The sequence below is a fragment of the Carassius gibelio genome, chromosome B9 (assembly GCF_023724105.1).
Source record: "Carassius gibelio isolate Cgi1373 ecotype wild population from Czech Republic chromosome B9, carGib1.2-hapl.c, whole genome shotgun sequence".
In the NCBI taxonomy this organism is placed as follows: domain Eukaryota; kingdom Metazoa; phylum Chordata; class Actinopteri; order Cypriniformes; family Cyprinidae; genus Carassius; species Carassius gibelio.
The window spans coordinates 2338074-2351578 of NC_068404.1; the positions used below are offsets into that span (position 1 = coordinate 2338074).

A 13505-nucleotide genomic window follows, 5' to 3' on the forward strand; every position below is an offset into this window, starting at 1 on the left:
AATCAAAACAGTTTTTCATTTTTAAAATGATTTCAATTTGGCCTCAATTTTGACATGATTCACTGAAATGTTTAGTTTTTTGGTGATTTTAATTGTCTTGAAAAGAAATGCTGCACAGTTTTGTCAAATTAACAAAACTAAATTCATTTAAAGTATGTTTGATAAATTAATACTGGATTTCTTTCTTGTTTCATGCATAAATCTTCCGGAGTTAATTTTGATTTTTGCTTAAACGAGCAAAAACTATTTGCTATTGGGATTAGAAAATATGCATAATGTTTTCACTTGCGTCTCAATACTCTGATTCGCTGAAATGTCGACTGTGCTGTGTTGTTGTGACTCACTTTCAGAGCGACTATGTCACAGCATGCTATGCAAATTCTCCCAAATCTGATTTCACTGCGTCCCGAGCGGTGTGTTGTTGCTGTGACAGCGAGCGCAGGTTTCTGGAGACGTTGGAAGAGTTGAGATGCTGTAAGCCACGAGTCCATTTAAGAGGCGGTTTATTAGAGACAGTTTGAAGCCAGGGGTCCTGAAAAACAAATCAAATAAAAACATCATGTGTTTGCATGAGAGAGGGAGCGTGAGGGAGGTGGTTTGGGGACAGATGGGGAGATTAGGATCTGATAGAGGATTGGTAAACGTGAGGACGTTTCTGTCTTCAGCAGGTAGTGTCCGCTCTCAGCTTCAGGTCGTCTGTAGACTCAAACCCTCACAGACTGCTGACTCGCTTTCTTTCTCATGCTTGTGTTTTCTCCTTGTTGTCACATGGTAACTGATGCTCAGATACAGGATAGCTGCTGCTTTTGTCAGCAGTAAACTGAAAATTACTAACAATTGAAGTTATTATCATGAGGAGCATAGAACCAGCAGTGTTTACACTGAACACTCATATACTAGACATGCTATACTGGCATAATAAAGTCATTCAGCCGAAAGAAAAAAAAAAAACCTGGGGGTAATATGTGCATATAATATATATTTTTATTATACATTTATATTTATTTATATTATTTTTTTATTTTATTACTTAATAATAATAATAAAAATAATAAATTAATAATGAATGATAAATAGTATGTAAAAAAAAATAGTGTATAAGTTTTATATAACATAAACAAACACATGGTGGGTGTATATAATGTATAATTTTATTATTTCAGATTTTTGATTAGTAAATAATCATATTAAAAATGTCAATTGCTAAATTACAAATTCTATTAATTTAGACTGTTTTACAAATATGAATTAAAGTTTGAGATATATATATATATATATATATATATATATATATATATATATATATATTATTTACTGTATTAATATGAATTAAGTTTAAAACGAGGTTGTAAGTTAGTTATAGTATTAAAGTTTAGCCAGTTAAAATAATGCATTGCTGAGAGCATTGTAATATAAATTATTTCATATAGATAGATAGATAGATAGATATAAAAGCAAGGTTTTCTTTTGTTAATCCAGAAAGCATCATGCTTTTCTTTGTGCTCTTTTCCATAAACTGCTCAAATCCCCCAGCTCTGTAAATATCCAATCATTTAAATTCCTCTGAACGCTTTTATATGTAAATGGGGCACTTCTCATGTCGACGTCGGAGTGATGTACAGTGATTTCATCATCTAATGTAAGATAGTTCTGCTGCTAGGTCCTGCCACTAGACCAGAAGAGCTCTCAGAGAGCCAGGGCCCGTCCTAGAGGAGCGTTTATACACATCTGATAAACCTGGTGAAGAGGAGAGAGCGAGAGACCAGGGCTTTCCTCCTGATAAATGCCCCTCGCTCTCTCTCTCTCTCTCTCTCTCTCTCTCTCTCCCTCTCTCGCTCGCTCTCTGGCTGTTGATTAATAGTGATTAATAGTGATTGGATTAAACGGCAGTCAGATTTGACACTGCTGGTGTCTCTAATCACACATCCGTCTCTATTAGCAGGTGTAAAGCGGCTCAGAGGAGCAGAGGTTGATTTGTGTCACTGTGTTTGTGTGTTGTCCTGCAGGTGCACACCTTCAGAGGGCCACACTGGTGCGAGTACTGTGCTAACTTCATGTGGGGACTCATCGCTCAGGGAGTCAAATGTGCAGGTAAATCAACACACACCCAATGCAAAATCAAACTCAACCTACCTTTCTTATTACATAGTTATTACTTGGTTATTAAGTACTTATTATTAAAACATTTATTTACATTTTTATTTTACAGACATTTTGAATACATTCATATAGAAACTCATTCATAGACTTTTTTTTAATGCAAAAGAAATACAAATATTGGAACCTCAAAAATCCTTTCAGTGGACAGTTCTTAAAAGAACCATTATTTTCTTAGTGTGAAGAACATTTTAACAATCTAAAGATCTTTTGCGGAATGTTACAGGTTTTTCATGGAACCTTTGATGCCAATAAAGAACCTTCTTTTCTTTTTTAAGTGTGTAGAAAACATTAGCTCACTTTTTGACTACAAGTGTTTTTATTATTATTATTATTATTATTATTATTATTATTATTTGTTATTTTAGATTTTGATAGGTTTGTAGTACATTCCAAAAGTTTTTTTTTTTTTTTGAAGCAATGTAAATAAAGAGCCTTATTGGACTCCCTAAAGAAACTTTCATAAACGGTTCATAAAAAAAAGTGTGAAGATTTTAATAATCTAAAGAACCAGTATAAAGAAGGTTTTGTGGAAAGGTTCCATGAATGATGAAGTTCGTCATAGAACCACAGATGCCGATAAAAGAACCTTTATTATTAAGAATGTAGGAAGTGATTTAAAAAGGAAACAATTCCTGAAATCAATTGAAATGCTGGCATAAAAAAAAATGTAAAAGTGGGGGGTTCTCCGTGATTGTAATGCTGCACAATGATACACCCTTGTGTAAACGGAGTATAATTTGTGTGTCATTAAAGCCATTAATTCCACCCCCGCTGAACCCCTCTGAAATGTTTAATAGCTTCATCTGATGACTTTAGGAAAGATTTGGGGTTTTGTAGGGGTGACATGAGGATTCCTGTATATATCTCGTGCAGAGTTGATGGTGTGTTTATGCACACACACACACACACGATCAGAGCTCTCGTAGGTCAGTGTGTGGCTCTGGCTGATGTGGATGTGATTGCTCATTAGCACTCACTGGACTACATCTGCAAGAAACCAACTGAGCGCTGAAATGAGAAAACATTGATGATAACAGACGGATTAAGAGATTTTTATTTTATTTTAAAAGAATATCCCTCCACTTTCTGCCATTTGAAATTATACCATTTTATTAAATGCATGCAAAAATGTTATTTATCTTTCATTTTTTCTGTGCAAAACAGGATTTTTAAAATACATATTAGGAGTTCTAATCTCGGTTTAATTCAGGGTTTTTTTCTCAGTGGTCGGTAGTTTGTGTGTTAATGATTTATTTATAGGATAATGTGAGCGACACATATGTTTTCATGAACTGGCTTCATGAATAATGCATGGGACTATTTTGAAAGCAGCTCGTTTGAAATCCCTTATTCTGAGACATGTTTTACGCTATTTGTATCCACCTCCTTTTCTCACCTCTACCCATATCATTCTCTCTCTCTCTCTCTCTCTCTCTCTCTCTCTCTCTCATATTCTGTGATGCCAGCAGAATCTAGGGCAATGAAATCTCATTTGATGTAGATATTTGCATTCAGCGTTGCGATCTGACATGCTTTCTTTCTCGTGCTTTTGGTCTGTGAGAGCGAGACTCGGGGCTGTTGTTTTGGGTGTCTGCCAGCGTGCCAGCCCCGGTGCCCGGGCATGTTGTGCCACATTGCCTCATGAGAGGATATAGCGCTCCCCCTCCCCCTCGGCCCAGTCCATCATGGCAGAGACTGAAAACAAAGCTGGCACGTCTTTATAATGAGAAGAGGGGCTGAGAGCTCACAACCAGCTCCACTTTACACACACAGACACACAAACGCATTAAAATTCAGGACTCGTCGCAGCGCTGGGTCACACGGTGAGTGTGAGAGGGAATTTCAGGATACAGGAACCGCTCAAAACATTCTCACAATGGAAAGATATTTGCTTCTACAATGCCTTTGGGTAACACTTTAACTAAAGCCTGTATTTATAATGTGTTATGGATGTTCCTAATTAATTAGAACGTAGGCATAATGCTTTACTCTTCGTAATGCATTAATTATTTTTTGTGCACAATTTTGTCATGCATGGGAAAGTAACAATGTAACTGTGCATATGCAGGATAAAACCAGAAAATGTCTTAAGGTAATGCATTTCATTGGCAAATCTATGTTGTAACTGTGGTTTGAGGAGAATAATTGACTCCGGACCATTGAATTATTGAAAAGGAATGTGCATGCAAAGGATGCATTGTGCATTAATTTTCAATAATCATTTACAGCTGATTATTACATGTCTTCTCAGGAAATATGAATGCAATAAAAAACTAAAACCTTAGGGGGAAAAAGTATAACATTTGTAAAATAAACTTAAAATAAACATTAACTAAAATAATAAAATGCTTTTTTTTATTTTACTTATTTTAATTTATTTCAGCTGGCTGCCAAGGCAACATTATCTCATTTTGATTTACTTGCAATTATAACTAATAAAACAACTAAAACCAAATACACTAAAACTATATAGATAGGCTAGACTATATAGGTCAAATAAAAACTACTAGTAATTACAAAAAAAATCACAATAATTTATATATAACCAAAATAGAATTTAAAATATTAACTAAACTTTGATAGTATTTCAGTGATACTAAAATAATTTCATTATTGTTGTATTGAATTTTATATACTGGCTTCAAATAAAACCCCTTTTTTATCTAAGTAAATCTTTTAGCTATATTTAACTCTCTTGTTTATATGTGTGCGTGTCCTGATGTGTCTCTGTCCACATGTGGGCCAGGGGTCACCTCTACGCCCCTCTGCTGAACAAGGCCTCGGCAGACCTGAGCGAACAGATTGAATGCATTAGAGATGTGTCCTCTATTAGCGCCTGTCTCCTCCGCTTATCATAAACCTCGCTCTTCTTTTTCAAAAATAATTACAGTTCTGCATGGCTTAAGTCTCAGGACGACGGAGTCGCTCAAGGGGACGCTTTTTAATCACACGCCGCACAATCTTTACAATAAGTGTCAGCCAATATTTCAGTATTTGCATTCAGTGGTTTAGATTATACTTCATTCTAATTCCAGCAGTCAGAAGGGGGGGGGACTATCGCCTCTTATTGTTTTGTAGTAAAAAGAAAAAAGGAAATCGGTCGCCAGCTACAAATTAAAATTTGGGGTCAAAGATGTCAAATTCATTTTTTAACCTCATCTTAAGCCTTTATGACCTTAAAATGCATTCTTACAGACAACAACTTATCCCCAGTAAAATATCCCAAATTAGTATTTTGCATAAAAGCACGACCTAAAAACATCATGCTCGTGATTTACAAATGTCATGTAAATAAGGCTTTTTGCAGCACCTTGACAAAATATTTTTGTAAATCCTTTTTTTTTTTATTATTATTTTTTCTATTTAATGTAAAGATGTGTACAGTAAAATTCATGAAGGAAGGTGTAACTTGTCTAGTCATTTAATCCAACTCTTTGTAGAAGTATAAGTTTGTATATTACATTTAAGATCGATTTTTGCTTATCATCGTGCTTAATTGTAATTGCTCTTTAGTCGACAGTCAAAGGCTGACTGTGTGAATGAGAATGACAGTCAGAGAGCAGAGCAGAGCCGAGCGTTTGGCTCATTTACTGCAGGAAACGAGGTCTGCTGAAGCCCGCAGGACTGACACTCTCTGCCCACTCCAGCTTTATGTTTGAGGACAGATCTCTCTCTTTCTCTTTCTTCCAGGTCACGTTGTTTTCAGTGTGGCACACATCTGCCCTGAGCTCGCAGTCTTTTATTTGTCTGCTTCTTGTCCCTGTTTTTCTGCGTTCTTCCTCTTTTTTTTCTGTTTTCGGTCTCTGGTACCTGCTTTGAAGCAGCTGTCCCATTTAGTAGGCCACATTATATATTAATCAGATAATTTGCCTAAATTTGCATATGCTGTGCGAGTTCTCGTGTGTGTGTTTAGCCTGCTTGCATGGTCGCAGTTGGGAGTTGGTTAGATTTTGCTTTGTAAAATAAGTAATGATTTTTTTTTGGGGGGGGGGGGGGTTGGGGGGTTGGATTGTGTGCCGTGTGAGCTATTGTTGATTTTTATGGTATAATGTAAAACACTATCAAAATATTGCCGTTTGTTAGGTTTTTTTTTTGTTTTTTAGTTTAAGAAACTCTTAATAACTTAATAACAACACTGGCTCAACCAATAGCAGGAGTTAGGGGCGGGACTTTCTGTTTGTCCCACAATGAAAGACGGGACAAGTATGATAAACCCATTTGAGAAAAACTGTTTTATTCTTATTATGTAAATTTCTCATTCTTCCGTAAAATTTTCGTACAATTATCCTTGCATAAATTTTTATATTTTATGCAAATTGTATAAAATTTACATATTCTGCCTGTGCTTGATGAATTCAGCTTTTTAGTTTTGTTTAATTATTTTTACAGAAAAAAAAACTATTTAAAAAAACTTACTGCATTTCTTAAAACATTATTTATTATTTTTGTTTTGGTTTTATTTTTAAGTGAAAATGTGTGTTTGGTGCAGTGTTTTATAACTAAAGGGATACATACACAAAAACATTTTTTTTTTTTTTTTTTTTTGTAAGATGGCATTTTTTTTGGCGTTTTTTTTTACTTTACTAGTATAGGACAGTGTAGAACTGACAGGAAGTTTAAACAACATGAGGTTCCATCCCTTAATTAGCTATTATTTATTTCATTTTTTCACACATTCTCAGAGATTTACTGTTGAGGGTCATATGAAGCTATTAGGTGCCAGAAATGGCTCATGCATATTTTATAAGGCACCATTTGTATTCCTGGCAAATTCTGTCATAGCCAAGGTGACACTATTGAAATCCCGTCAGCCAATCAGAAGCGCTGTCATCACTGATCAGAGGTCAGGAGAGGTCACTGATGAAGCCGAATGAAAGCCGACTCTTAATTTAACTGAAGCATATCCGCCTCAGGATCGATAACACACACAACATACTTATTCATTGATTTCAGCGTATGACTGAACACGGATTGATTTAGCCATGGGTTTGACAGGAATGATGAAATGAAGTCTAGGATTGTCTAGTTTGTTTGCTCAGCTGAAGTGTGTTTGTGTGTGTGTTTCTCAGACTGTGGCTTGAATGTCCATAAGCAGTGCTCGAAGATGGTGCCCAACGACTGCAAGCCGGACCTGAAGCACGTGAAGAAGGTGTACAGCTGTGACCTCACCACGCTGGTCAAGGCTCATAACACTACACGACCCATGGTGGTGGACATGTGCATACGAGAGATCGAAGCCCGAGGTGACTAAACCACTGCTTCACACCAACAACACGCAAGAGATAGAAAGGGTTATGATTGTGAAATGTTTTTTGGTTTGGTTTTATATGGTCAGTGATGTGTTATAAATATTTTGTGTGTGTTGTTTTTGTTGCGTTTAGTTTTTTGTTGTGTTTTGGTTTTGTTGCGTTTAGTTTTTTTATGCTTTATTTTGGTTTTGTTGTGTATCGTTTTTTTTATTCTGTGTTTTGTTTTTGTTGCGTTTAGTTTTTTATGCTTTGTTTTGTTTTTGTTTGCGTTTAGTTTTTTTTGCTTTGTTTTGGTTTTGTCGCGTTTAGTTTTTTTATGGTTTGTTTTGGTTTTGTCCTATTTAGTTTTTTTATGCTGCGTTTTGGTTTTGTCGCGTTTAGTTTATGGTTTGTTTTGGTTTTGTCGCATTTAGTTTTTTTTTATGGTTTGTTTTGGTTTTGTCCCATTTAGTTTTTTTATGCTGCATATTGGTTTTGTCGCGTTTAGTTGTCTATGCTTTGTTTTGGATTTGTCATGTTTAGTTTTTCATGCTTTGTTTTGGTTTTGTCACATTTAGTTTTTTTTATGGTTTGTTTTGGTTTTGTCCCATTTAGTTTTTTATGCTGCATATTGGTTTTGTCGCGTTTAGTTTTTTATGCTGCATTTAGTTTTTGTCCCGTTTAGTTTTTTATGTTGTTTTTTGGTTTTGGTTTTTTTTTTTTCACAACATTGTTGAAGATATGTTTTTTGTTGTTGTTCAGCCCATTTAATATTTTTTAGTTGTTGTTTTGTGTGTGTGTGCACTTTGATTTGAATATTTTCTAATAAACAAAAAAAAAACTCATAATACCAATGTTACAACCACTGGGTTTTGCAGTTTTTCTTCAGCCCATTTAATTCATTTTTCTTATTTTTTTATTTGTTGTTTTTTATGTTTTTGTTTCTTGTTTTCTCAAGGATATCTTGTGTTTTTCTAATACTACCAAATCTTTAGTTTAACAGGTAGTATATTCAGAGCTCTTGACAGTGCTACACATTATCAGCTCAGCTCTTATTGCACTAGAGATGCAGTGACTCATTATGTGTAGTGTATAACACATTCTTCAACCTTCTCGTCTCTCAGGTTTGAAGTCGGAGGGTCTCTATCGAGTCTCTGGATTCAGTGACTTAATTGAAGATGTGAAGTTATCGTTCGACAGAGGTGAGTGGTGTTTTGTCTGATCGTGTACAGTACTGATTCGTCACAACCCCCACATTCCTACACACACACGCCTACACGTGTATCTGTGTGTGTAATCCTGATGAATCCCATACACACGCTCACCGCTGCTTTTTTAGGTCACTCTTTGTCTTGCGTTTAGAGCTGTGGGTTTATGTAATGTGAAATAGTCTGAGCTGCTTAAATGTTAAAGTGGCACATTTGTAGGAGGATTTTCGCCCATCTGCTGGTATTCAGATGCGTTACTGTTTCATAATGAACTGATATTAGGATATAAACCAGCTAGAGGGGAAGAAATCGTGTGATCTTTACAGGTTTCTATTTGACGCTGTTTGACTGCAGTGTTATTTCAGTTGTTTATTTATTTGATTCATTTTACTATTAGGGGTTTACTATTTATTAATATTAATGTTTAAATAAATTTCACTATTTACCATTTTATTTTGTTTCTTGAAATAAAGTTCAGGTAAAAAAATATAAATATAAGATGGAAACTCACAGAATTACTAAAAATAAAACATTTTTTAAATATAAAAAAAATATATAATAACAGTAAAAACTTCATATAAATAAATGATTACAAACATGCAAATAAAATGTAAAATAAAAGGAAGTTCATAAATGTTAAGAAATATTTTAATAGTACCAGTCGAAATTTTTGATAAATCAGATTTTTTTTTTTGTCAAATGATTAAACGTAATTAATCACATCCAAAGTAGGATTTCGTTTATATATGTATGTGTGTTGTGTATCTTTATTATGTATATAAATACACATTACATCCAGTATATATTTACAAGAAAAATGTTACTTCATATATAAAATATATGAATACATATTTTCTAAATATATACTGTATGTGTCTAAATACATAATGAATACACATACATATAGTATGTAATTTTTTTCATTTTTAATGCGATTATTGTTTGACAGCACTAATATATTTGATCAGAATAGAGTTATGCATATTAGAATGATTTCTGAAGGATCATGTGCCACAAAATAAAAGATTTTCGAGTAAAGAGTAAAAATGCTGAAAATTCAGATTTGCATCACGGGAATAAATTGTATTTCCATATGTATTAAAATAGTTAAAAAAAAAAAAAAAACTGCAATAATCTTTCACAATTTTACTATGATTAATATATTTACTATGTAAAAAAATGCAGCCTTGGTAAGCAAAACAAGCATATTAAAGGAGTATTAATGGCTCCAAATGTGTTTATATAACACTGAAGCCTGTAATACAGAAGCATAATAACACTAAACACCTGCAGCATCACAGTACAGAAGTATTCTCACAAGCTCAGAATAAGATCAAGTTAGCTAAATGTTTAATGCTCAGTCCCCGGAGCTGAACAAGAGCCCTGTCTGTGTGAATGAGAGCAGTTCCCTGGAGCCCGGGGTGAAATGTGTCTCTGTGTGAATGTTTTCAGATGGAGAGAAAGCAGACATCTCCGTAAACGTCTATGAAGACATCAACGTGATCACCGGTGCTCTTAAACTGTACTTCAGAGACCTGCCGATCCCCGTCATCACCTATGACGCATACCCACGCTTCATCGAGACCGCCAGTGAGTCACACGCCCCACGCGGTTCATTTCATGTTCATTTAATGTTTGTTCTTTGAACTTAATCACGTCAGATTTTTTAATTGTCCCAAATGTAATGGTGCGGAAAACTACAGACCTCAAATGTAGTAAGCAGAAAATAATATCCAGTGTTGATATCCAGAAGTCTTGCTGCCTGCAGATCTGTCGAGACGGATGCAAGTTTTTGACCTGTTGTTTTTTGTTTGTTTGTTTGTTTGTTTGTGTCAGAGCTGACGGACCCAGATGAGCGTTTAGAAGCTCTGCATGAAGCTCTGAAGCAGATGCCTCCGGCTCACTGCGAAACACTGCGATATCTCATGGCACATTTAAAGAGGTGAGAAATCGATATCAGATCCCCTGTTATAACATCAAATATCTGTATACGAGTTTACTTTTTCCCTTGGAACACAACATTATATATATATATATATATATATATGTTAGAGCTGCACGATTAATCGTTAAAAGATCGTGATCTCGATTCAGACACCCTCTCGATCTCATTTCTAAATGACAACGATTCCCCGAGTCTGTTAAACCTTTGACAAAGTCTTACCGGATCATTCAGATCCGTGCTCGCACTGCCGCTGACACAGAGAGAGCAGTTAGCATGTTTACATCTTCACAAACAGTCTTTTTAACTACACAGTATTATTTCTGTCTTTCATTTATATTAATCACAGAAATACTGGGATAAAGTTTATAATTCAGATATAAACACTGATGTATATATGGCAGCGATTAAAATAGAGCAAATCCCCTTTTGAAAGTACTACGCTTCAAATAACGTTTGTGTCGATGGCATTGTTTCACCGCTACATGACGACAAGTGTCTTAAATGTATTTGTCAATGCATGAATTTTTCATTCAAGAGAATCGTTCAAAAATCGTTCTAATATAGAAAAACTGGGGTTTTAAATATATTATATATACACTACCAGTCAAAAGTTTTTCAACCATAAGATGTGTAATGTTTTTTAAAGAAGTCTCTTCTGCTCACCAAACCTGCATTTATTTGATCCAAAGTACAGTAAAAACAGGAAAAACTTTACATATTTTTTACAATTTAAAATAACGGCTTTCTACTTGAATGTATTTTAAAATGTAATTTATTTCTGTGATGCACAGCTGATTTTTTCAGCAGCATTACTCCAGTCTTCAGTGTCACATGATCTTCAGAAATCATTTTTATATTCTGATTTGCTGTTCAAAAAAAAATATATTATTATTATGTTGAAAACAGATGAGTAGTTTTTTTTTCAGGTTTCTTTGATAGAAAGTTCAGAAGAACAAAATGTATGTGAAATAGAAATCTTTTGTTATAATTGTCTTTGTCACACTTGATCAATTTAAAGAATCCTTGCAAAATAAAAGTATTAGAAAACCTTTTTTTTATTGTAAAAACGTATCACAACATTACTACTTTTGTTGTATTTTGGATAAAATGAATGTAGGCTCTGTGAGCAGAAAATAATTATATAAAAAAAATCTTACTGCTCAAAGACTTTTGGACTGGTAGTGTATATTAAAATGTTTAATACTTCATTCAGATTATTCAGATCTTTAGTTCAGAATCGTAGAAGAATCGTGATCTCTATATGAGACTAAAAAAATCGTGATTCATAATTTATCCAGAATCGTGCAGCCCTAATATATATATACACACACTGAACACAATTATAAATGCAACACTTTTGTTTTTGCCCCTGTTTTTCATGAGCTAAACTCAAAAGATCTAAGACTTTTTCTATGTACACAAAAGGCCTGTTTCTCTCAAATATTGTTCACAAATCTGTCTAAATCTGTGTTCGTGAGCACTTCTCCTTTGCCGAGATAATCCATCCACCTCACAGGTGTGTCATATCAGGATCAACAAAAAAAACGACTGATTGCTTAACCATAAAAACATTTTGTAAGGCTGAACTAGATTTATTGTAAAAACTGCATATTTAATATAATGTTAATATTCGGTTTGAAGTAGCAAAACTTGCCACATAAGTAAATAAATAGACAAAATATTGATTTGAGTTGAAATATTTGGATGCAAAGCAATTTCAAACGAAAGGGACATTTAAGGGAAACGGTGCAGTCAAATCACATATTACACAACATTTCACCACAAAACAATTAAGACAATAAAATAATCTGTACATTTAAAAATTACATGAAATATCCCATTAGATCTGTTTTTTACAACCTTGACAAACATGATGTTAACCAGTGAAAATGTAGCACTTTTGCAGTTCAAAGTTAAAGTTAATTTTTATTGACGTGTGTGTGTGTGTGTGTGTGTGTGCAGGGTAACTCAGAACGAGAAGCATAACCTGATGAACGCTGAGAATCTGGGCATCGTGTTCGGGCCGACTCTGATGCGGGCGCCCGATCTGGACGCCATGACGGCTCTGAACGACATCCGCTACCAGAGACAGGTGGTGGAGTTACTCATCAAGAACGAAGACATCCTCTTCTAGCATCGGTTTACCTCTGCTCTGACTCCACATGAAGGACTCTTCTGTTACACTGCGTTCTGGAGCAGTTCTCACTAACACTTCTCTCCGTCTGACGGCTTCTCTTCCTGTTTCTTGCATGTCTTCCTCCCCATTTTTGTCGGGGGTCGCTGAAGCTGAGGAGTGTGTGACGTACCTCAGCATTATTATGGGATGGCATCGCTCAGTCGCGTCCAGCAGAGTGGGTTTCTGTTCCAAACAGGCTTTTTTCTTTTGTTTTTGTAAAACATTGTGACTTTGATATCGTCAGTTATGGAGACACTTTACCTGAAGAGCCATAAATAAAGAGGCTTCATCATTCCTACTGGTTCATAGAGGTTTGTTATTCATGGGTGTATGTGGATGTCTGTGGCTCAGCAGGTAAAGTGTCGCCAAGATTTGTTTTTTTAATCAGTGATTTGTTTCTATTTTTGGTTGTTTTCTACTCCTTCTGTCGGGTTGATCTGACTCTGTTCTGCCTTCACGAGTCGAAAGACTGACTTCTGCTGTAAACTGAGAATATTTCCAGTCCATGTCTACTTCAGGATCCTTGATCTCTAGGAAACACTCTTACGCTCACATGACTGCTTGATGTTTTCGGTTCTGTGTTTTTGTACTTGATTTCAGCATGAAGACGTTAATTTATTAAAATGTGCTTTTAGCACCGTGTTCTGGGTCCGTTAATTCTAAACAAATCTATCCATTAAAATTGTCATTTTTTTTTGTCACAGCAGATAAGTGTGTGTGTGTGTGTGTGTGTGTGAGAGAGTGTGAGAGAGTGTGTGTGTGTGTGTGTGTGTGTGTGTGAGAGAGTG

At 35.0% G+C, this 13505-nt stretch overlaps 1 protein-coding gene across 1 annotated transcript in view; it reads left to right on the plus strand.

Moving 5' to 3' along the window:
• Positions 1-13359, plus strand: part of chn1 (chimerin 1) — a 47417-nt gene extending 34058 nt beyond the window's left edge. Inside the window, exons 8-13 of the mRNA XM_052565938.1 lie at positions 2007-2091; positions 7230-7403; positions 8513-8590; positions 10049-10186; positions 10433-10538; positions 12504-13359. Coding sequence (XP_052421898.1) covers positions 2007-2091; positions 7230-7403; positions 8513-8590; positions 10049-10186; positions 10433-10538; positions 12504-12675 — 753 coding nt within the window. The 3' untranslated portion in view covers positions 12676-13359. The remainder of the gene's footprint in view (positions 1-2006; positions 2092-7229; positions 7404-8512; positions 8591-10048; positions 10187-10432; positions 10539-12503) is intronic.
• Positions 13360-13505: the final 146 nt, after the last annotated feature.